The sequence below is a fragment of the Rhododendron vialii genome, chromosome 2a, assembly GCF_030253575.1.
Source record: "Rhododendron vialii isolate Sample 1 chromosome 2a, ASM3025357v1".
NCBI classification, from domain to species: Eukaryota; Viridiplantae; Streptophyta; class Magnoliopsida; order Ericales; family Ericaceae; genus Rhododendron; species Rhododendron vialii.
Window position 1 is genome coordinate 32,443,889 of NC_080558.1, and position 20,036 is coordinate 32,463,924.

The window sequence follows — 20,036 nt, forward strand, 5'->3', positions numbered from 1 at the left end:
TATCATACGGAGTATTTGTATAAGCTGTCTTAAATCTCAAGAGTTTTCGTTACTCAAGCTTCAGAATATATGAGGAGTCCACCCAGGAATCCAGGTACCCCATGAAATGGTGGTGTGATAAAGTTGATTGGTTTGTTGCATGACCTTTATAGTAGTGTAGGAACACTGGAAAAAAAAAAGTGGAAACTGGAAGAAAGGCATTGCCGTCCCTTAGCCTGTTTGACTTGCCTTCTTTTATACCCTTTATTTGTGTGTGGAATCACATGTGGAAAAGGGTACGTCCAGCCACATATGATCGAATCGCGGTTCATCTTACTCTTTTTCTAATACCGCTTGTATACTCAAACACATGCAAAAGCTAAGTTGCCTCAATCAAGAACAGATGGAAAACTTGAGCCAGTTAAGCAACAATCGTAGAACTTTTACCCCACAGATGGAAAGTATGAACTACACATAATTGGTTTGAGGATATTGGCTCACAAATTGAGATCATACAAACAGAGGAAAATTCAACAAAAAACGAACTTGGACTATGATCCAATCAAAATGATACAATCAAACTTTACCATCTTCAAGTACGTCACCGTCAACCATCTTCAGAATACAAATTATAATCCAACACAAGTACCATTAGTCAGTCATGAAACCAACCCAACAAACCGAGAATACAGACCATTCCACATGAGAGTTGTCAGCCCAATCATCCAAAAAATAGAAGAACGGCAATTCCACATTGAGATTAGTCAGCCCATTCCACTTATCAAGAGAATATAGCCCCATAGCTAGAAATGAACCTCACGGACAACAGGAGAACAACAACAGAACATATAATACAGCAGCAGAACAGCTTGTAGCCTTAGGTTACACCACGCAGACAACAACATTACAGCAGCGGCCATAACCGACACAAAAAAACAGCAGCAACAACAAGATTAGTCAGACACTTGCATGAAGACAGTAGCAAAACTGCTGCAGGAGAGCAGCAGTAAAACAGTTCTATTTGACATATCCAAATGGATTGACGCTGGAAATATCTTCTTGTTCCATTTCTTCTTCTTCGTTCCTTCTTTGGTATAGTTCGAACTCTTTTCCACTTTAAGAATGTGTAACTGGAAATAGCAGAGACAATGGAATACATTCAATTGAAGCATGACTCATATTTTAAGTCATGGGAAATAAACATGGGAAAACAATGACAAAAGGAAAAACAAGTCTAATTCATGACTCATGACAACAATTAGGAGAAGCAAAGTGTCAATGGTGGTCATATTTTAACTCCCAACTATGGCTCTGTAGGTTTAATGAAAGCAAAGTGTCAATGGTGGTCACATCACAGGAAGCAGAATAGGTTTAATGAAAGAATACATCACGGGAAAGCAAATATCTTTTTTAGCAGGAAAGCAAATGTATCTATTAGAAGTCGATGTTTTGATGTCTCAAAATGTTCAGGATTGTGAGGAGAAAAGCTGTTTTCTTAGTTGGTGCTTAATTTCAAAAATTCAGATTTCTTAATCTTTGTTTATATTTTGGTGACAATAAACCTCCAAGGTACGGCCACCGCTCACGCAGTAAACCCATCCACCTGCAACATTCACCGATTGTGCAAGTACTAGCTAAGTCAAGGGGTTTTCAGCAGGAAATGAATACTAGAACCGTTGTATTCACTACTGGTCCCAATGAAAAGCTGGGATATCAGTGTTTATTACTTGCCAAATGCAGAAACTAGGGTATTTACTCAATATATCAGTTGTGATATTGACTTTTGTTTCCATGGACCACAGTTCGAGTTTAATCCTCAAGTAAGAGATCAGAGTGGAACTTATTTTTGTAACAAAAGTTGATATCGAACTGTGCTTTGAGATGACTTTAGGGTTGATCGTTTGGATCGAACTGTGCTTCGTTCTTCGTCGTTCGTCCTAAACAAAAAAAAACCTAATTTCTAAGAAATTTCTTCCGAACCAGATTTTTATTTTTTTGAACGATTGAGAAAAATATGACAGAGATACCTCGTTCTCCAGCCGATCTTCTTCGTTCTTCTTCTCCTCTTCGTTCTTCGTCGTTCGTCCTAAAAAAAAAAAACCCTAATTTCTGAGAAATTTCGGCCGATCCAAATTTTTATTTTTTTTTCGAGATAGAGACAGAGAGACCTCAGTAGACGGCCGTTGGTCTCCAGTCGAGCTTCTTCATTCTCCTTCTCCTCTTCGTTCTTCGTCGTTCGTCCTTAAAAAAAAAAAAAACCCAAATTTTTGAGAAATTTCAGCCGATAGAAATTTTTTGTTTCTTTTTCGAGATAGAGACAGAGATACCTCAGTGGACGGCCGTTGGTCTCCAGTCGAGCTTCTTCGTTCTCCTTCTCCTCTTCGTTCTTCGTCGGGCTTCGTTCGTCCTAAAAAAAAAATCAAATTTCTCTCAAAATTTCTTCCGATCCAGATTTTTTGTATTTTTTCGAGAGAGAGACAGAGAGAAATCGGTGGATCTTCGTTCGTCTTCGGTCTTCTTCTCCTCTTCGTTCGTCAATCGTCGCCCGCAAGCTTGGTTCTTCGTTTTCCTCTCTCTCTCTCTCCCTCTCTCTCTTCCTCTCTCTGTTCTGCGTGAATGGATGGTGAAGGGGGGAAGTGTGAGGGCTTAGGGGGGTAACTATAATTATTTGGGTTTTAATGGCTATGTCTTATCCTGGCCGTTGGATTTAAATCCAACGGCTCACAACAACATCCCGCACCACACCAAAATCCGGGATCCCTCAGGAGAACCCCACTGTGTATATATGTATATATATATATATATATATATATATATATATATATATATATATATATATATATCCAAGCTCAGAGACAATTTATCCAAACCTCGTAGACGAGAACTTGAACAAACGGATAACCAAAAAAAATCCAAGCACGTCCACAACCAAAATCTTCATAGTCAATAACCAACATCCTGCACGATACTCCATTAAAACGCCGTCTCTGTAAAAAACCAAAAAAAAACAATCTATCATTAGTATTTAGAGTTTTTTATGAAAACATCTCTCAAACTATCACTCATTTTTCTACTTCATCCTTGAACTATCAAAATCACCTATTTCGTCCTCGAACTATCCATATCCCATCCTACTTGGTCCATAACCTAACGCCATCCAATATTTTGGACGGCAAACCCAACAAAAAACTACACTCTCCACCAATGTAAGGGCAGAACTGAAATTCCACCTTCCCAACACATCTGTGATAGATTAACAGCAAGTAATATAAACCATTTACGCTTAAGCAACAAAACAATTACACGAAACTAACATCACCTAGTGAGCCTTGGTTGCAAAATTCATCCTGAAAACATTAAAAACATTACAACAGAGACCACGGGAATTCATGCAAACCAGAAAAATTGACTAGTGGAATTGCAACAGAAAAGTGATCATTTAAATGCAAACATTGGAAAGTATGCAATGCCTAGACTATCGAATTGTTAAATTACGCTTAGCTTGGTTTCTGATACCAGTACTTGCAATTATCCACACCATTTCTACACATTCATTCAGCAAGATGATTTGGCAGAGGTAGCAGTAATACGGGTAAGCCACATAAAGATTTATAAGGAGAAACTCACCTTAACCCTACTGAAAATGTCATGCCCCGCCCCGCAAACAGCACCCAAGCATGCAGTGACATGTCTGCCACATTTCCATGTACCCAAGGCATTGTGTCCTGTAAACCATGCTCCTAACCTCCGTTAATTAGACGGAATGACATATGACATAGCGTGACTCACTCCACAATCGTTTCGCGGGTACAATCAGCATACAACAACCATGCATACCATTAGCTATTTAACAACCAATTAATACCAAATTATAAAACTAATAATGTATTAGACGATACCCAACAAATACAAATATGTCCATCTTAAGGCCTAGAAGTTAATCCCACATCGCTAGTTGAAGGAAACAATGTAGGCAAAGAATCTTTTATCAGTAGAAAGTCTTACTACTTCAGTACCAATGCTCAAGAGACTGGGTCTTTCTTCTGAAACTTGGATTGGGTTTTTCCTAAAAAGAGTCCTACCCAACCCAAATAGTAAAAAAAATTGGGGTGTCCCAAAAATTGGGCATCTTGGGAATACCCAAGGCCCAGGCCTTGTGGGCCTTGTGTTTGGGCCGGCTCTGCCATCAAGATGAAGAACTGCATATGGAATATAACCATTTGGGACTCAATCTCACCACCAATGCTGTGGTGGACGCAGTGATTCCGCAAATGGGGGGACAAGTCAAAAGTACTATTTGGATATTGAAGAGCCCATGGTAAAATTATCAAGTTGTTCGATGGGCCAAAATGACAAGATTTTATTAAGTACCACAAACTATATGGAGCTAATGAGGCCTGCCCCCTCGTGTCCGCCCCTGCCAGCCACTCTAATGAATACGAATCTTCGAGATTGCAATTGTTTCTGCTCTAATAACTAGATCAAATGACACTGGACGAAAAATTGCAATTGTTTCAGCATCAATTACTTTCTTAAAGGACCAACATATCGCAAACCAGTGGCTGGATTGCAAGCAATCTCCCAAGCTCATGACAGTTTAGGACTCAAGTATGGGTTCAGCTTACTGATCAAAAATGCTAGACGGAGGTTAAGCGTTCTTCCGTCCAAGCCACAACTCAATGAATATATATTGTTACTTCTCCTGCCAAATAACTGGTCCAAGTTCAGAAGCACATAAATGTTGTCAAATTGACATGGGATCCATGACTTGTATGGACCATGATAATTTGTCCAAGAATGAGGTGGGGTTGTGTGTTCAAGCATCAGACCTCTTTAACCTTCAATCCTAAGATATGACAAGTTGGGCATGGGAACAGGGACACTTCCCAACCAGTGTTATCAATTCCGTACAGGCCCCAAATCAAACGTAAGAGTATAAGTATGACATAATTCTTAAAATCGGTTTGAAAACTATAACCATCCTATCGTATTCTGACCATAACTTCCTAGTGATTTAAAATTAGGTCATGAGACTACCACCATTAGAAAGTACACCTCCGGTACATGAATTTTGATATAAAATTTGCTTAAAACGGAGTCCAGACGACAAAGTTATGCTCGCCCGAAGTTACACACACAACTGCTCAAAATTGCAGATTCTGCATGTTTATCAACTTCAAATCAAAAACTGATTTAACCTAGTATACACTAAGCCACAACCCCTACATATTCCAAAAGGTATACGAGTCTAGTTTCAAAATAAACAATCCGTGCGCTAATCCGATACTCGAGCTAAAAGATATGACCATTTTTCCAAAATGTGTCCGTGCAGCAAATACAAAACTCAACAGGGACACACCAACTTGTAAAATCTGCCAAACTTAGAATATGCATCTAATAAACCCCAAATTTGGTACACACCATTATCACACACCAAAGTTCATCCCTGATTTTTCCCAAATTTTACAAAGTAAGAGAACGTAGTTAAAATCACCTCCAAACTCAAAAATTCTGAGCAGCAAAGTACAATTTTCAGCAAAACAGTCTGTGTCCCCAAACGTGTCAGGGTGTCCCCAAACGTGTCGTGTCCCCAATTTTTTGAAATTTACGTGTCGGGGTGTCGGTCTCGTGTCGTGTCGATGCTACCTTGTTCCTAATTATAGTTCAGTTGTGTTGGCTAGTATATAGTTCAGTTGGGGACTCGATCACTGCTCTTCCCACAGTGCCTGCTACTGAGCTGCTAATCTCTTTAAGAACCTGGATTCATATTTGGTGGTGTGTCCAGTTTGAGAAGTGAAGAATCTGGATTCATATCTGTTGCTTCCTATGAAGATGATAACATGCCTTTCCTTGCTTCTTTTTACAGTTTTACAGTTTTGCTGTTAGACGGTTGCTATGGCTTCTGATTTCCAGTTATACGGTTGCTGTTTGAATGGTCCATGTTATAGCATGTAATACATTCATGGAAAATACTTGACATTTCCTTGAATCGCACATAAGTAAACCATTGAACCAAATAATCAGTCCACTTGCATACATTCCCCCATTTTTTTGGATTTAAAAGTGAACCAAATAATCAGTCTGCTTGCATCCAAGCATAGCCACTGGGAAGAGCAAACCAATATACTGCATGAAAGTAAAAACTCAAAACGAAACGTGCCGATGCTAATTTTCTGTATCGCTCCAATTTTACCGGACACATCATCAGCTAGCTAACCAAATCCTCCATGGAAGAGTCATATCCTTCTACAAAGCTTTTTGCCAAATTTTACTTGCTGGCAAAACATTTCACAAAATCTCAAACCCATATTTCTCCTAAAATTAATTACCACTGGAAAGAAACAGAAATGTTGAGGAAATACACAGCAGCACCATGTACAAAAATGGAAAACACAACTTTATTCATTCTCACAAGTTATTCTTAAATGCCCTAGATACATACTACAATGCACATAGCAGCCTCGGATGAATTGTGTCAGACTCTTCTCGTCGACTATTGGTTAATCTCAGACCTGAATCGATCTCCCTCCCCATCCGATCCTCTTCTTCTTCGCCTTCACATTTCTAGTTCGAAAGATGACCCGTCGTCGAAAGACTTGGGTATGTCCATCTCGAGGTTGGAAAGGGAACTCCCGTTCCCGTGCATAGAGGTAGAATCAAGCGAAGCACAAGTTTTGGAACTCCAAAGCTGAAGAAAATGCATATTCATTCTCCTTAACTGAAGATTGCTTCTAGCTGCATAATCTGACAGTGCATGCCACAGCTTGTGCCCAATATTTGAGCCTCGCTTTAACGTCTTCAGGATGATCACCTAAGATGATAGATGACACGTTAGAACTAAAATATAAAGAGTCAAAATAGCTGAAGACATGTAACTAACTATCATGAGGTAACATAGCCGAATTCTATCTATGATGCCAATAATATGACTAAGAATTCCGCGAATGGTGGGAAGTATATTGAATAATCACTGATTATTTGGTTCACTTACGGAATCCAAAAAAATGGTGAATATGAATGCAGGTCACATTGTGAGGTATCATTTAAAACGTAAATGCATAGCATGGAGGAGTACGAGAAGGTGCTGGAAGAGAAGAGGAAAGCACTGCAGGCTCAGTGTCTGCTATGCAGAAGTGGAACATGCCATAATCAATTGAGTACCTGTCAATTAACATTCAGATCCTTAGAGAAAGCAACTGAACATGGACTTGCAAAGATGCAGATTACTGAAGTACGACAAATAAAGAGGAAATAATCATAGCCAACTGATTGGATGGACAAGGTTTAATGGGAGAAAAAATTAAAATGATTGATATCAAATAAAAGGCACCTAACGTAGACATTTAATAGCGACGAAAATGAAGTTTTATGGCCTTTTTTGCCGTACACATATATGATGAATTCAAGAGGAGCAGTTTTTGACGTACACATCGAAAACTCAAAATGGAGGTTTATGGCATTTTTTTGACGTACACATATCGACAACAGCTATAATGAATTCGAGAGGAGCAGTTTCTCAAAGTTGCTTGCTTTTACAAACCCAGCTGAAGGTATTTAATCAAGGCATGCGTCAAGTCTCCTATGTAGATCCCATGAAAACCTTCGATAGGTAGTCAATAATCATCGAATAGCAGATACGACTAGCTAAAGGGTATTGCACTTTGAAGTTCGCACTGGAAAGCACCCGTCAAACCTTGCGGGCTTTAATGAACCAAACCTCAGACTCTTGCACTAAAAGCAAAATTTAACTCCTTTTCTTCTAATATTAAGGAGGCAATGAGATATGCATAAACATACCCATTTATGACAGAGAATCCCAAATTCAGGTCTGATATCAGTTATAAGCTTTTGTCAAAAGTGGGGAGCTCCATTTGAAGTTTTTCAAGGCCTCCTAGAAATGTTTTCTGATTTTTCTCCATTCTATAATCAGTAAAACCACCTTCTAAAACTGATTACACTTGTTAACACTTACCTAATAAATGAAGTTCCTTTTGTCAAGAGGTTTAACCAAAGATACTTGAAAAGAATCAATACACTCACCAAAACTTAGCTCTGTTCTCTGCAGGAACATAGAACATGGTCTTAGCTAGCATGCCACAAAAATCCCCAATTTCACAAACCAGAAGCCACTACACTTCTCTAACTATCCGAAAACAGCATAAATATTGATAAAAGTAGATTTTGAGTTTCCTCTCTTTAGGATAGGTTACCAATCATCTGGTAATTTTAGGAGTTTCCTATTATGTATTGAATTTATCAAAAACATATCATGGCATCAATTTTCAACTGAACCCTAATAATTGAAGGGGTTTTTCAAAGCCATGAGCCAAATCAGGACTCACCGAGAGAGAGAGAGAGAGAGAGAGAGAGAGAGAGAGAGACCTTGGTGGTCGTAAATGGCGTCCGTAAATGGCGTCGGTGGTGTCGGTGAGTTTTTGGTGGTCGATTTTCGCTGCTTATGGTGGTCGCCGGAAGTAGAGGGTGAGGCGGTGGTCGCCGGAAGTAGGCCTCGCTGGTGGTGTTGTCGCCATGGAGGGGGCCGTTCTTCTCCCTCTCCGTCTCCCCTCTCTCCCTCTTCTCCAGGTGCGTCTTTGACGGCCTGCTTCGGTTTTCATGTTTTGTTTTTTTGTTTTTTTTTGTTTTTGTTTTTTTTTTGGGGGGTTGTGGGGCCGTCCATTACAGAAGTGTGGGGTCCAAGGGTGGACAGTTAATTGTTATAGTGAACTAACTGAGCCCCGCATAAGGTATTTTTTCATGATCGAAATCATCTATTTTTGACGTAATACGAATTTAAACATTCATACAAAGAATGAAGTTAACCGCATATTGATAGGCACTTAATCGGACAACAAAATTCTTTACATTTAAGAATTTATGTGTGTGCCAATAAACAGGCTTCCTTGGCCCGATCAAGCCAAAATTTTACGACAATCTTATGATTAAGAAGTTAAAAAAATGAGCGGTAGTGATCGACAAGGTTGCATCGTGATCAATGTCGTTGGAACAAATATTTCATTTCTTTGAAAATTTTAAAAAGGGGGAAAAGTTGATATTCCATGACTATCTATTAGTTGGGAAATGTATTTGATTTCTTAATTTGGATTAAATGATATTACCCTACTTAAATATATTTGGTCGGAAAATGTAATTTCGTTTTCCATTTTATTAAATTCAAAAAAACGATATTTCACGACTAAATTGAACTTTAGTCGGCAAAAAAGAAAATTACAGACTAAATTTCTTTAGTCGGAATTAATTTTCTATTTTATTAAATTCGAAAAATGATATTTCACGACTAAATTTCTTTAGTCGGAATTAATTTTCTATTTTATTAAATTTGAAAAAATGATACTTCATGATTAAATTGACCTTTAGTCGGCAAAAAAGAAAATTACAGACTAAATTTCTTTAGTTGGAATTAGTTTTCTATTTTATTAAATTCTAAAAATGATATTTCATGACTAAATTTCTTTAGTCGGAATTAATTTTCTATTTTATTAAATTTGAAAAAATGATACTTCACGACTAAATTGACATTTCGTCGGCAAAAATGCAAATTACCGACTAAATTACTTTAGTCGGAATTAGTTTTCTATTTTATTCAATTCGAAAAAATGATATTTCAAGACTAAATTGACCTTTAGTCGGCAAAAATGTAAATTACAGACTAAATTTCTTTAGTTGGAATTAGTTTTCTTTTTTATTAAATTCTAAAAATGATATTTCATGACTAAATTTCTTTAGTCGGAATTAATTTTCTATTTTATTAAATTTGAAAAATGATACTTCATGACTAAATTGACATTTAGTCGGCAAAAATGCAAATTACCGACTAAATTACTTTAGTCGGAATTAGTTTTCTATTTTATTCAATTCGAAAAAATGATATTTCAAGACTAAATTGACCTTTAGTCGGAAAAAATGTAAATTACCGACTAAATTACTTTAGTCGGAATTAGTTTTCTATTTTATTAAATTCGAAAAAATGATATTTCAAGACTAAATTGACTTTTAGTCGGCAAAATATACGTTTTGGCCGACCAAAATAATTTAGTCGGCAATGGTTTTATATTTTACCGACTAAAAATTATTTAGTCGGTGATTTTCTTATATTTTCCGACTAAACAGTATTTAGTCGGGAGATTTTAGTTGGGAATTGTGTATTTTGTTGTAGTGCAGGGCCAAGGTTGGTAATCTATACCAGTCCTGGTCCTAAAGTCAGCAGGGCTACAGGAGTTGTGTCACTAGTACTCCCGTGCGCGATGGACCCACTGTATCGCGCGACTATTTTGGTCAGTACGTGATGGTCCTCGTGGGGATGGGATGCGGGATGCTAGTCTTCTTTTGTTTTTATGGTATTCTAAATCATTGTGTTGAATAATTGAATATTCACCCACCGCCTTGCATGCTAAAACTCATAGTTTAGTCCAAATAGTTTGTTTAATTTCTCTAGAATCCCCCTGGGTAGCCTTTGAGTATGTTTCAGAGCCCAGGCATGTAAAGCAATTCCTGGAAGTCCAGTCGGAAGCAACGCGTGAGGGTTTCACTCCATCGCGCGATGGTTACGTTGTTTCCAGGAACTGCCCTTGCATGGGGTAACTTGGTCCAAAGCCTTTGTTTTGGTACCCCCACTGTTTTGGGGTTGTATTTTATTCCTGTTATCCCTGTTTGTAATAATTATTTACTTTCAGTACATATAAACTGTTTGGTTTGACCCTGGGTGTGCACTGGTCCTTCTAGAGCCCAGAATGGGATGAGATTCAACCTGTTGGTAAGACATCAACACTCACACAATGGAATGGGAGTGTCGCGCGATGGTTGACTTGCATGTACGAAGTTCCATGCATGCAAGTTGGCCGTTGTTCGCGACAATTTCAGACCAAGGCACTATTTTGATATCCAGTCGCAGTTTTGAATTTTATCTCACGTTTTTGTTCAACATTTCATCCATCCATGCCATTCTTATATCACATGCTGCAAAGGTGTTACAACTTCAAATCCCCGATTAACTATTCCCCCGCCCTAACTGGCTAAAAATTATTTAATAAAAGAAGAATCGCAAATATTTTCGCAAAATGCTTAAGTAGAGACTGATCTCCGGATTGGACGAGAGGGGTGCCTTAAAACCCTTCTCCTCTCGTAACCTGGCTCCCGAACCAGATATGGCTATGACGGACTGGTTCCTTAAACTTTTTCAAATCAAATAGCGCGGCAGGTGCTTTGAAATATGGTTCCTTGGGTGTCGGACCTTTAAAACCGAAGTGGCGACTCTGTATTTTTGTGAGCACTTGTCGTCCGCGCACGTGCTCCCTCGATAATCAGGCTCTCGCGTTCGAAAATCCGAAAGTTTCCGAAGGGCATGCTGCCCACAAGTTTAAATTCTTCTCGGAAAGAGATTCTTTCCTTACATTTAAACCTAATTTTCCTACCTAATTGATTACCTTTACATGTTTCCTACGATTCATTTCAATTCTCTACCATTTTAGTTGATTACATTTACACAGTCCGGATCAAGTCCACACCCTTACGGTCCGCACCTCCCATTTCCCGATTGAATTTCAATGATCCGAGCCGCTCAATGTGATCAGAAAGTGATTTTAAGGGTACCCGCGTGAAATCAGCAAAAAAAATGATCGGGAAGGGCTTGATCTGAGCAGTTTTTTTATGAACCGTTCAAAAAAAAACTGCTCAGATCAAGCCCTTCCGGGTCATTTTTTTTGCTGATTTCATGAGGGTACCCTTAAAATCACTTTCTGATCACATTGAGCGGCTCGGATCATCGAAATTCAATTGGGAAATGTGAGAAATGGGGAGGTGCGGACCGGAGCTCCGGTCCACACCTCTTGACTTGATCCTGACTGTATATTTACATGGGTTAATTATATAAAAAAGATTGATTACCCATAAATTGGTTGATTACATTTAAATGAGCATATAAACGTTTGTCATTTCCATTTCTTGCTGTATGGAGTGCAGGTCCAATTTGTGAAACTAAGTTAGAGCAACTTTATCCAAACTTGAAGGGAACATCTTACACATGATGACAGCATCACCAACGTGCATAAACATGGAGCTGGTAATGTTGTATGTGGACCACGGGGTCCGTGTTGGTCTCATAGAGGATGGACGGGCTGTGTTTCACCCTGCTCGACAACCTTACTTCCTACAACCTTCTCGAGAAAAGGGAGGCAGCTATGTTGTTGAGGGCTTTCCGTGCCGCTTCTCATGCCGTCCTCACGCCTCCTTGTTTCGCGGGCCCCATCTTTCTCCTAATCAAAATCAAGTCTTTCGTACATATCCTTATGATGTTTCCTTGTTCCCCTTCCCTCTGGGGTTGGGGTTTTGCTTCTGCTTCTTCTTTTTTGTGAAGAAGCCTTTTTTCGTTTTGGAGAACGGCTCTTACTCCTCTCCCTTCGTGGGGAGGCCGTCTTGTATTTTACCAGAGCTCGGCTCCTTTCTCCAAATTTTCCTCGTAAATCCCAGAATCTTCGGGGTGTTCCCTGATCTGCTCTATTTCACGAATCTCTCTTTCTCATCTCTTGATTATGCGTGCCTACTCCTCGATTTCCTACCTTTTCTTATCGAGGATGTCACCATTGTTTCGAACACTTTTAGTGCCCAACCGACTCTTCCCCTCGATGGACTTTCTCACTTCGTGTGGACTCTGTAGCTGTTTTACCATCCTTATTTTTGGAACCCTCAATTAGAGCCAGCGAATTTTCTTTTCGCTGGTTGTCGTGCGGCTTTCTCGGAGCCTTTGGCGGAGACTCCTTTCCTCCTTTGTTAAGCAGGTTCTTTGGATCGAGTGGGATTTTGGGATCTTCTTCCACCATGGTTGATTTTCGTTTCGCTTCCCACAAACAGCGCCAATTGTAAGTGGATAAAATTTTCTTAGTGCTAGAGCAGCTCTTTTGTTTGAACAGCCTCACGTGCCTTATTGTCGGAACCCTATCTCTTCGTCGGAACCCTAGTTGCACAACAGACAAGGGTGAGCACACCTTTGCCTCTCGTCGGCGAAGGCCCTCTGATGCCTAAGTCAGTATCACGTACTAAGAAACCCTAATATCACCTATTAAAAAGACGGTATGATTGTAATGTATTGTGTACCTTTTACCTCTAGGTTCATCTCATATTTATAGATGTTCGTATGCTTGTTGCCCAAGCATCCTTGTAGCCAAGGTTTCCTATCTCGTATAATGTGTTTATTGGATTCTCGTTCTCTTATCAGATTACTTCCTTACCCCCTGTGGGACTCTTTCTAATAACGGGCTGAGCTTCCTATTCTTATTAGGAGACCCACACAGATCCTTTAATCTCGGGATCTTACTCCATCACGGAGTATAGCTGCACTAGAATCTTCTGGAATGCCTTATCACTTAAAGCAACGTAGGACAAGATTCTCCTACTGTTCGACCATCATGTTGTTAAACAGATTGTGCTCGCTTCTAGTCTCTCGTGCCATCGAACTCTTCCGCCGACCACCATGCTTCTCGGCGGTGTGTCCCGTTGTATTCATAGTGTGTTCTCACGTGTCACGTGTTTGTCTACTAATTACGCTTATTCGAGAATAACTCCCTACAACTTAGATCTTGTGTCCCAACTTGTGTTAAATTATGTATGAGGGGAACAATATATATATGTATGTATGTTTCACCGAGGCATAAAACAACTCACATATATTCTCATGTTTATGTATGTTCATAGGGCCAGTCCAAGGTATTTAGAGCCCCTAGGCCAAATCATCAAGTGGGGCTTTAAATTTTTTAAGAATAATACAAAAAAATAATAAGAGATAATTTCTATATGTAAAAAATTTAGACCAAAGTTTATGTAGAACATGTTTTGGTTTAGTAGTTTGGGTGTTTTCTTGTGTTCTTTTTGACACAAGTTTGAAATCTACTGCATAAGGCTATTTTTTAACGAATACTGTAATACAAACTTAAAAATAAGAGAGTTACCAAAAAACAAAACTTAAAATAAAGTGTTTGGGGCAGGAATCAAACCCAGTTCCACCGTATGGATTGCCACTCATCTACCACTGAACCAAGGAGACTTATTATATTGGGGGATTTTTAGGCCGGCCCAAAAAATTAGGCTCGGACCTAATTCAGCCCAGCACAAAATATTCTATACCCCCTTTAGTCCCGGCGCTACATTGTGGACAAAAATACCCCTCGCGGGTCAAAACAAGCATCCCGGATCCTCTTGCGGGTCAAAATACACCTCGCGGGTCACGTTCCCGAACCCTCTCCATACGGCTAAACAAAACCCTCTCTCCCCCCAACCACTACAGAACCACCCTAACTCTACCGCTACAGAACCCTAACTCTTCCGCTCAACAGCGCTTTCTCTCTCGCTCGCTCTCTCTCTCGCTCGCTCTCTCTCTCTCTCGCTCGATCTCTCTCTCTCTCTCGTGCAATCGATCAGGCAACAACATTTCAATATGGCAAAAAAAGGTATGTACATTAAAGAATGTCGAACGTTTATGCGAAATTTCTATGCGAACTGTAAAATATGTATATGAGAACCCTAACTCTCATAAACGTGTTGCGTCTATGTGAAGTATGTGTTTTCGAGTTATGTGAACTGTGTGTAGGGTTCTATGTGAAATGTTCTCGATCAGCTCCTTCAAGGAGGAGACTGGCCAGTTATCCAGCAGCGAAGAGGTCAGGATAATAAGCACATTTGATGGTTTCGCTTTAGGTTTTTCATTTTTTAGTTTTTAATATGAGAATTGTGTATTATACATGACATCTGTCTATGAGAACTGTGTATTTTTCTACTGGAACATTGTATTTTCCTATGAGAACTGTTTATTTTTCTATGAGAACTGTGTACTATACCTATGATGAGACAACGCAAACACTCTATCTAACTTTTGTTCATATATTTAACGGGACACAAGAAGACTTACAAAATTTGAACTGTGTATTCTGTTCCGAAAGAATACATTTTTAAAGTTACACATCATCATACTTATCCATGAGAACTGTGTATTTTCTGCGAGAACTGTTTATCAGAACAGTGTATTTTTCTATGAGAACTGTGTATTATACATGAGATTTTTCTATGAGAATTGTGTATTTTCTACTGGAACATTGTATTTTTCTATGAGAACTGTTTTTTTTTCTATGAGAACTGTGTATTATACATGAGATTTGTCTATGAGAATTGTGAATTCTCTACTGGAACATTGTATTTTTCTATGAGAACTGTGTATTTTTCTATGAGAACTGTGTATTATACATGACATCTGTCTATAAGAACTGTGTATTTTTTCTACAGGAACATTGTATTTTTCTATGAGAACTGTTTATTTTTCTATGAGAACTGTGTACTATACCTATGATGAGCCAATGTAAAAACTCTATCTCAATTTTGTTCATATATTTAACAGGGCATGAGAAGACTTACACACAAGATTTGAAAACTTCTTACGAGATCAGACCAAGAACACTAACAATGGAGGAGGCAGGAGTCATTACAAGATCGAAAACTCAACCTGACAGGCCAGCAACCTCCTTAGTTAGCCAATCATCACAGAACCCTTCGCAAACTCAGGGAAAGAAACGACAAAGACCAAAACAGGAAAAGGTCGCCAAAAAACGCCAAAGGCTTACCCAACAATCTGAATCTGAACCAGACTCCCCAATCCAGACCCAAAAGCAAACCCAACAAAAGAAACATCAGAGCCCAAAACAGAAAAAGAAGGCCATGAAACAAGAATCAGAATCAGAATCAGAATCACAACCAGACTCCCCAACCCAGACCCAAAAGCAATGCACATTCAGGTCCAATGTAATAGGAACAATGGGGCTATTGTCAAAACTGAACTTGAACAATGCCCACTTAGAGCTCTTGAAACAAACACCTTTTTGGATGCTGATTGATGCCATTAGGAAAGGTAAGTTAGCGGAAAAAGCTTGCATGAAGCACGATAAAACCATCCTGAGTATCATTCAGAACTATGATACCAATGACAGCAAGTTCCTCATTGGTGGTAAGAAGGTTGCCATAACAAGGAATGACATCAAGCTAATCTTTGGAATAGCTTGTGGGAACAAACAAATAGGAGATTTGAACAAGAAGAAAAGTGATGTTGCATTTGCAAAAAGAAGGGGGATACAGGAGGCAAGGATTGGTAGTAAAAAGATGAAAGATATGATCAATGAAATACTTTCAAAAAAAGAGGAATCCATAACTGAAGAAGACATCCAAGATGTAGTCCGCCTTGTATGCATGTTCATTTGCCTGACGCTGTTCTTCTCCACATCAGGAGTCACCATTGCATGGACATATGTGCATTGCATGGAGAAAATAGAAGAAATAAAAGACTACGACTGGGCACAATCCATTGCAGAAACATTGAATACATCAATGCACAAGTTCCATGACAAACCAAGAGATGCAACAGGATGTGTGGTGGCATTGATGGTAACTTAAATCTATTTTGCTATGAGAAGTATTTTTGGGTATTCTAATAATTTTCTTTTATTCTAATAATTTCCTTTTACCTGTTTTGCAGTACTGGATTTGTGAACACACGGATTTGATTGCACGACCAAAAAATGAAGCAATTCCAAGACTACTAAACTGGAACACCTCAGACCTGAAAAAAAGAATTGATGATTTTAAAGATTTGAGCAATCTCAACATTACGGTATATACACTAATCAAATTGCTTAACTTGGACACGAAAATACACACTTCTCATAGAAAAGTGCACACTTCTCATAGAAAATTACATACTTCTCATAGAAAATTACACACTTCTCATAGATAAATACACACTTCTCATACTTCTCATAGAAAAGTGCACACTTCTCATAGAAAATTACACACTTCTCATAGAAAATTACACACTTCTCATAGATAAATACACACTTCTCATACTTCTCATAGAAAAGTGCACACTTCTCATAGAAAATTACACACTTCTCATAGAAAATTACACACTTCTCATAGAAAAGTACACACTTCTCATAGAAAATTACACACTTCTCATAGAAAATTACACAGTTCTCATAGATAAATACACACTTCTTATAGCAAAAACACAGTTCTCATACAAAAAAACACACTTCTCATACACAGTGCTCATAGGAAAATACATGGTTATCATATGAAAAACACAATTCTGATTGTGAGTTCACATCTTTCAGGTATATGAGGAAGAACTTCAAGAAACATGCCAAGAGGCTCAAGTCTACAGCATGCCACACCCAGAAGTTGTAGATGACAATGACAGGGGAACTATATCACAGATGATGCAGCATACACAATCTCCTCAAAGTCCGGCACTACGACTTGATGAGATACACTTAACTGAAAAACAGCAACCATCTCCTCTTGTGTCAACATCATCTACTGAGAAACAACAAGCAATGTTCTCACAATCACAATCAGGCGAGACTATGGTTCCAAGTACCTACCAACCTCTGGACTCCATTAATTTCAGTCAGGGCCTAATTAAAGAGCACAACCAGATGGGTAAATTCTGTGACAGCTTACTGGAGAACAATGATCAAGTTATCATCAAGGATCTCCAGCAACAAGTCCAATATATTCAGAATCAAAAACAAATACTTGAACAACAAAACCACGGACTGCAAAACGACAAGGATGCAATGAAAAATGAGCTGGAGGAAATGCAAAAAGAACGGGATGCAATGAAAGAAAAGCTGCAGAAGATCGTAACTATGTCCAACACAATGTTGCAGGCCCAAGAACAACACAAGTTCCTGATAGAGAAGACTGCAGTCTTGGAAAAGGACAGCGATACAATGAAAAATCAGCTGTTGGAAATGGAAAAAGAAAGGGATTCACTGGAACAAAAGCTGCAGAAGATGGATACAATCTCAAACGTTTTGAAAAAGGACAGGGATGAAATGGAAAAGCAGCTGCTGGAAATGGGAAAAGAAAGGGATGAATTTGAAAAACAGAAACATATGATGCTGGAACAATTTGAAATTGAGAAGAACAAAATCAAAAAGGCCCTTACAATGCAAGTTGAATCCCTAATGACCGAGAAGGGCCAGCTGCAAAAGTATCTGAGCACAACTGAACAAAGGCAAAAGGCTATAATTGTTCAAAAAGATGCAGAAATACGCAACCTAACCAACAAGCTTTCCCTCACCAGCAAGCTTTCCATCCAACCGCAACATACCAAAGAACCTCAAAAGCATTTACCGGTTCTCGAGACTGATTCCTCTTTGCTCACACAAAGAAGTGAGGAAGCAATACATAACATCACCCAAACGTACACTGATCAGAAGATTGAGCAAGCGGTCCATGAAGTTACACAACTATATGCTCATGCAGGGAAAGATTCTGAAGAGGACAACAAAGATGATAATGCAAAACAAAGACCACGAAGGCAAAAAATGGATGACAAGTATTACTATGGTTCAATCACAAAGGATGGTCGCAAAAAAGAACAAATTGTCCTTGTCGAAAGTGACAAGCCACAAGCAGAAATCAAGAAACTTGATGACAAGATTCCTCCCCTAGGAAAAAAGGCAGACATTGTCCTTGCATTGCTACCTGACGAATGCCAAGAAACAATCAGAAAATTTTGGGAACTCGAGGAGGGATGGTAAAAATGCTAAACCCAACAATTTACTGTCTTTAAATCATTTCAGATTGGCTAATGTTATGTATATCATGCAGTATGCACATATGGGATTGTGAATTAGATGACCTGCGCATATATCAAGAAGATGTGAGGTTTCTGCTATGTGATCGAGAATTAACAGGCCAGGTAACACAATAAAAAAAGAAGCAACTCTCTTTCTATATTTTAAGAGAAATGTATATGAGATCTGTGCTTTTGTATGAGAACTGTATTTTTTCTATCAGAACTCTGTTTTTTATATCAGAACTGTACGTGATAAACAAATACTTTTTACATTCTGATACAGCCAATAGATGCCTACGTCCACTTGCTGACTACAACACTACAACCACCAACATCTGGACCATCCTTTTCATTGGGAATAGAAGATTCCCAACAAGATATGCCGTTTGTCTTCAACAGCTTTTCATCAGTAAGAAAAGGAAGCACTCTCTCACAATTCATGTAGCATACACTCACAGTTAAGAGGTTGCCTAATTATCTTCTTTCGAAACAGACCTTCCTTGGAGGTGATCAAAACTCAGCTAACAGAGCACTTGATGTCGTCCGCTCAAAGATTTTGAACACCAGAACAATCCTTATCCCAATATATGGTTCAAGCCATTATACTTTGCTTGAGCTAGACACCATTGACCAAGAATGGAGGTTCTACAACTCCATCCACAGACAAGGGAGAAGAGATAAATACTGTGAAGCAACTGCCAATCTGGTAACATAATCCCTCCTTATTCTAAGAAAAATATATGAACTCTTTCAACTGTGTATTGTAGTCTATGTGAACAAACTATGTGAAATGTGTATCGTTAATGTATCCATGATCATATTCTGTAACAGAGAAAGAATGTCACGAACTACATCAACCAACAATGCAAGAAGAAGATTAAAACCTCTGCAAAGCTCGTGGACAATGCACCACAACAAGAACCAGGCTCGTAAGTATCTTTCAACTACCAAAACTCGTCACTGCATCTTATATAAGCCCCTAACATTAGTCTTGTATTCATAGGGTTGATTGTGCAGTTGTTGTTGCCTACATCATTCGCCAAAAGCTAATGAAAAAACCAATTAAAAGCGACCTTACAAAGCAACAATGCCTTCAAATGAGAGCTGATATTGTGCAAGCATTTGTCAGTGACCCCAAGAGATCATGGACTCCAGAAATCTATCATAATAGGATGGAAAATCTCAGACTGCAAAAATATTATGACGACCAGGAGCTTCTTGAAGAGAAGAAAAAAAAGGCATAGATTCAACTTACTCATCAAAGTTGGTAGTGGTGTTGTTCATCAGTTGTATAGTGGTTAATGAGTTGTTTAGTTTACTGGTAAATGAAGATATACAATCTCAGACTGCAAAAATAGTTTTGGAAGTGAAAGTAGTGCAGATGGGTAATGAAATGGTGGAGGTGATGTTCATGACTTGT

The 20,036-nt window shown here is 38.8% G+C and overlaps 3 protein-coding genes and 1 long non-coding RNA gene across 5 annotated transcripts; 2 read left to right on the forward strand and 2 right to left on the reverse strand.

Moving 5' to 3' along the window:
* Positions 1–400: 400 nt before the first annotated feature.
* Positions 401–2,067, reverse strand: LOC131316306 (uncharacterized). Of its 2 annotated transcripts, none has more exons than XR_009197066.1 (2): positions 2,007–2,067; positions 401–1,109 (listed from the first exon to the last, which is right to left on the reverse strand). It is a non-coding gene; the product is annotated as an uncharacterized LOC131316306 (long non-coding RNA). The 2 variants fall into 2 exon arrangements; XR_009197067.1 differs by lacking the exon at positions 2,007–2,067 and adding an exon at positions 1,892–1,908.
* A 4,156-nt stretch (positions 2,068–6,223) lies between these two features.
* Positions 6,224–12,048, reverse strand: LOC131317438 (uncharacterized). Its single transcript, XM_058346993.1, has 4 exons — positions 11,986–12,048; positions 8,362–8,578; positions 8,020–8,038; positions 6,224–7,140 (listed from the first exon to the last, which is right to left on the reverse strand). The coding sequence occupies exons 1-4, from the start codon at positions 12,046–12,048 to the stop codon at positions 7,023–7,025; spliced, it is 417 nt and encodes a 138-aa protein (XP_058202976.1). The 3' UTR covers positions 6,224–7,022.
* Positions 12,049–15,078: 3,030 nt separating this feature from the next.
* LOC131317439 (intracellular protein transport protein USO1-like) lies at positions 15,079–18,313 on the forward strand. The gene is made up of 4 exons (XM_058346994.1): positions 15,079–16,413; positions 16,505–16,639; positions 17,142–18,238; positions 18,301–18,313. The coding sequence occupies exons 1-4, from the start codon at positions 15,325–15,327 to the stop codon at positions 18,311–18,313; spliced, it is 2,334 nt and encodes a 777-aa protein (XP_058202977.1). The 5' UTR covers positions 15,079–15,324.
* LOC131316308 (uncharacterized) lies at positions 18,288–20,036 on the forward strand. The gene is made up of 6 exons (XM_058345634.1): positions 18,288–18,574; positions 18,649–18,739; positions 18,900–19,025; positions 19,110–19,322; positions 19,448–19,545; positions 19,620–20,036. The coding sequence occupies exons 1-6, from the start codon at positions 18,363–18,365 to the stop codon at positions 19,858–19,860; spliced, it is 981 nt and encodes a 326-aa protein (XP_058201617.1). The 5' UTR covers positions 18,288–18,362; the 3' UTR covers positions 19,861–20,036.

What these genes read in the sequence shown, in the direction of transcription:
- LOC131317438 (XM_058346993.1), bottom strand. Translation starts at nt 12,048, where the DNA reads ATGTTTATGCACGTTGGTGATGCTGTCATCATGTGTAAGATGTTCCCT. An exon ending in TCCCTTCAAGTTTGGATAAA is followed by an intron (nt 8,579 to 11,985) that starts GTTGCTCTAACT and finishes AAACCGAAGCAG; the next exon opens with GCCGTCAAAGACGCACCTGG.
- LOC131317439 (XM_058346994.1), top strand. Translation starts at nt 15,325, where the DNA reads ATGATGAGCCAATGTAAAAACTCTATCTCAATTTTGTTCATATATTTA. An exon ending in GATGTGTGGTGGCATTGATG is followed by an intron (nt 16,414 to 16,504) that starts GTAACTTAAATC and finishes CCTGTTTTGCAG; the next exon opens with TACTGGATTTGTGAACACAC. An exon ending in TGAGCAATCTCAACATTACG is followed by an intron (nt 16,640 to 17,141) that starts GTATATACACTA and finishes CACATCTTTCAG; the next exon opens with GTATATGAGGAAGAACTTCA.
- LOC131316308 (XM_058345634.1), top strand. Translation starts at nt 18,363, where the DNA reads ATGGATGACAAGTATTACTATGGTTCAATCACAAAGGATGGTCGCAAA. An exon ending in TGGGAACTCGAGGAGGGATG is followed by an intron (nt 18,575 to 18,648) that starts GTAAAAATGCTA and finishes TATATCATGCAG; the next exon opens with TATGCACATATGGGATTGTG. An exon ending in TCTTCAACAGCTTTTCATCA is followed by an intron (nt 19,026 to 19,109) that starts GTAAGAAAAGGA and finishes CTTTCGAAACAG; the next exon opens with ACCTTCCTTGGAGGTGATCA.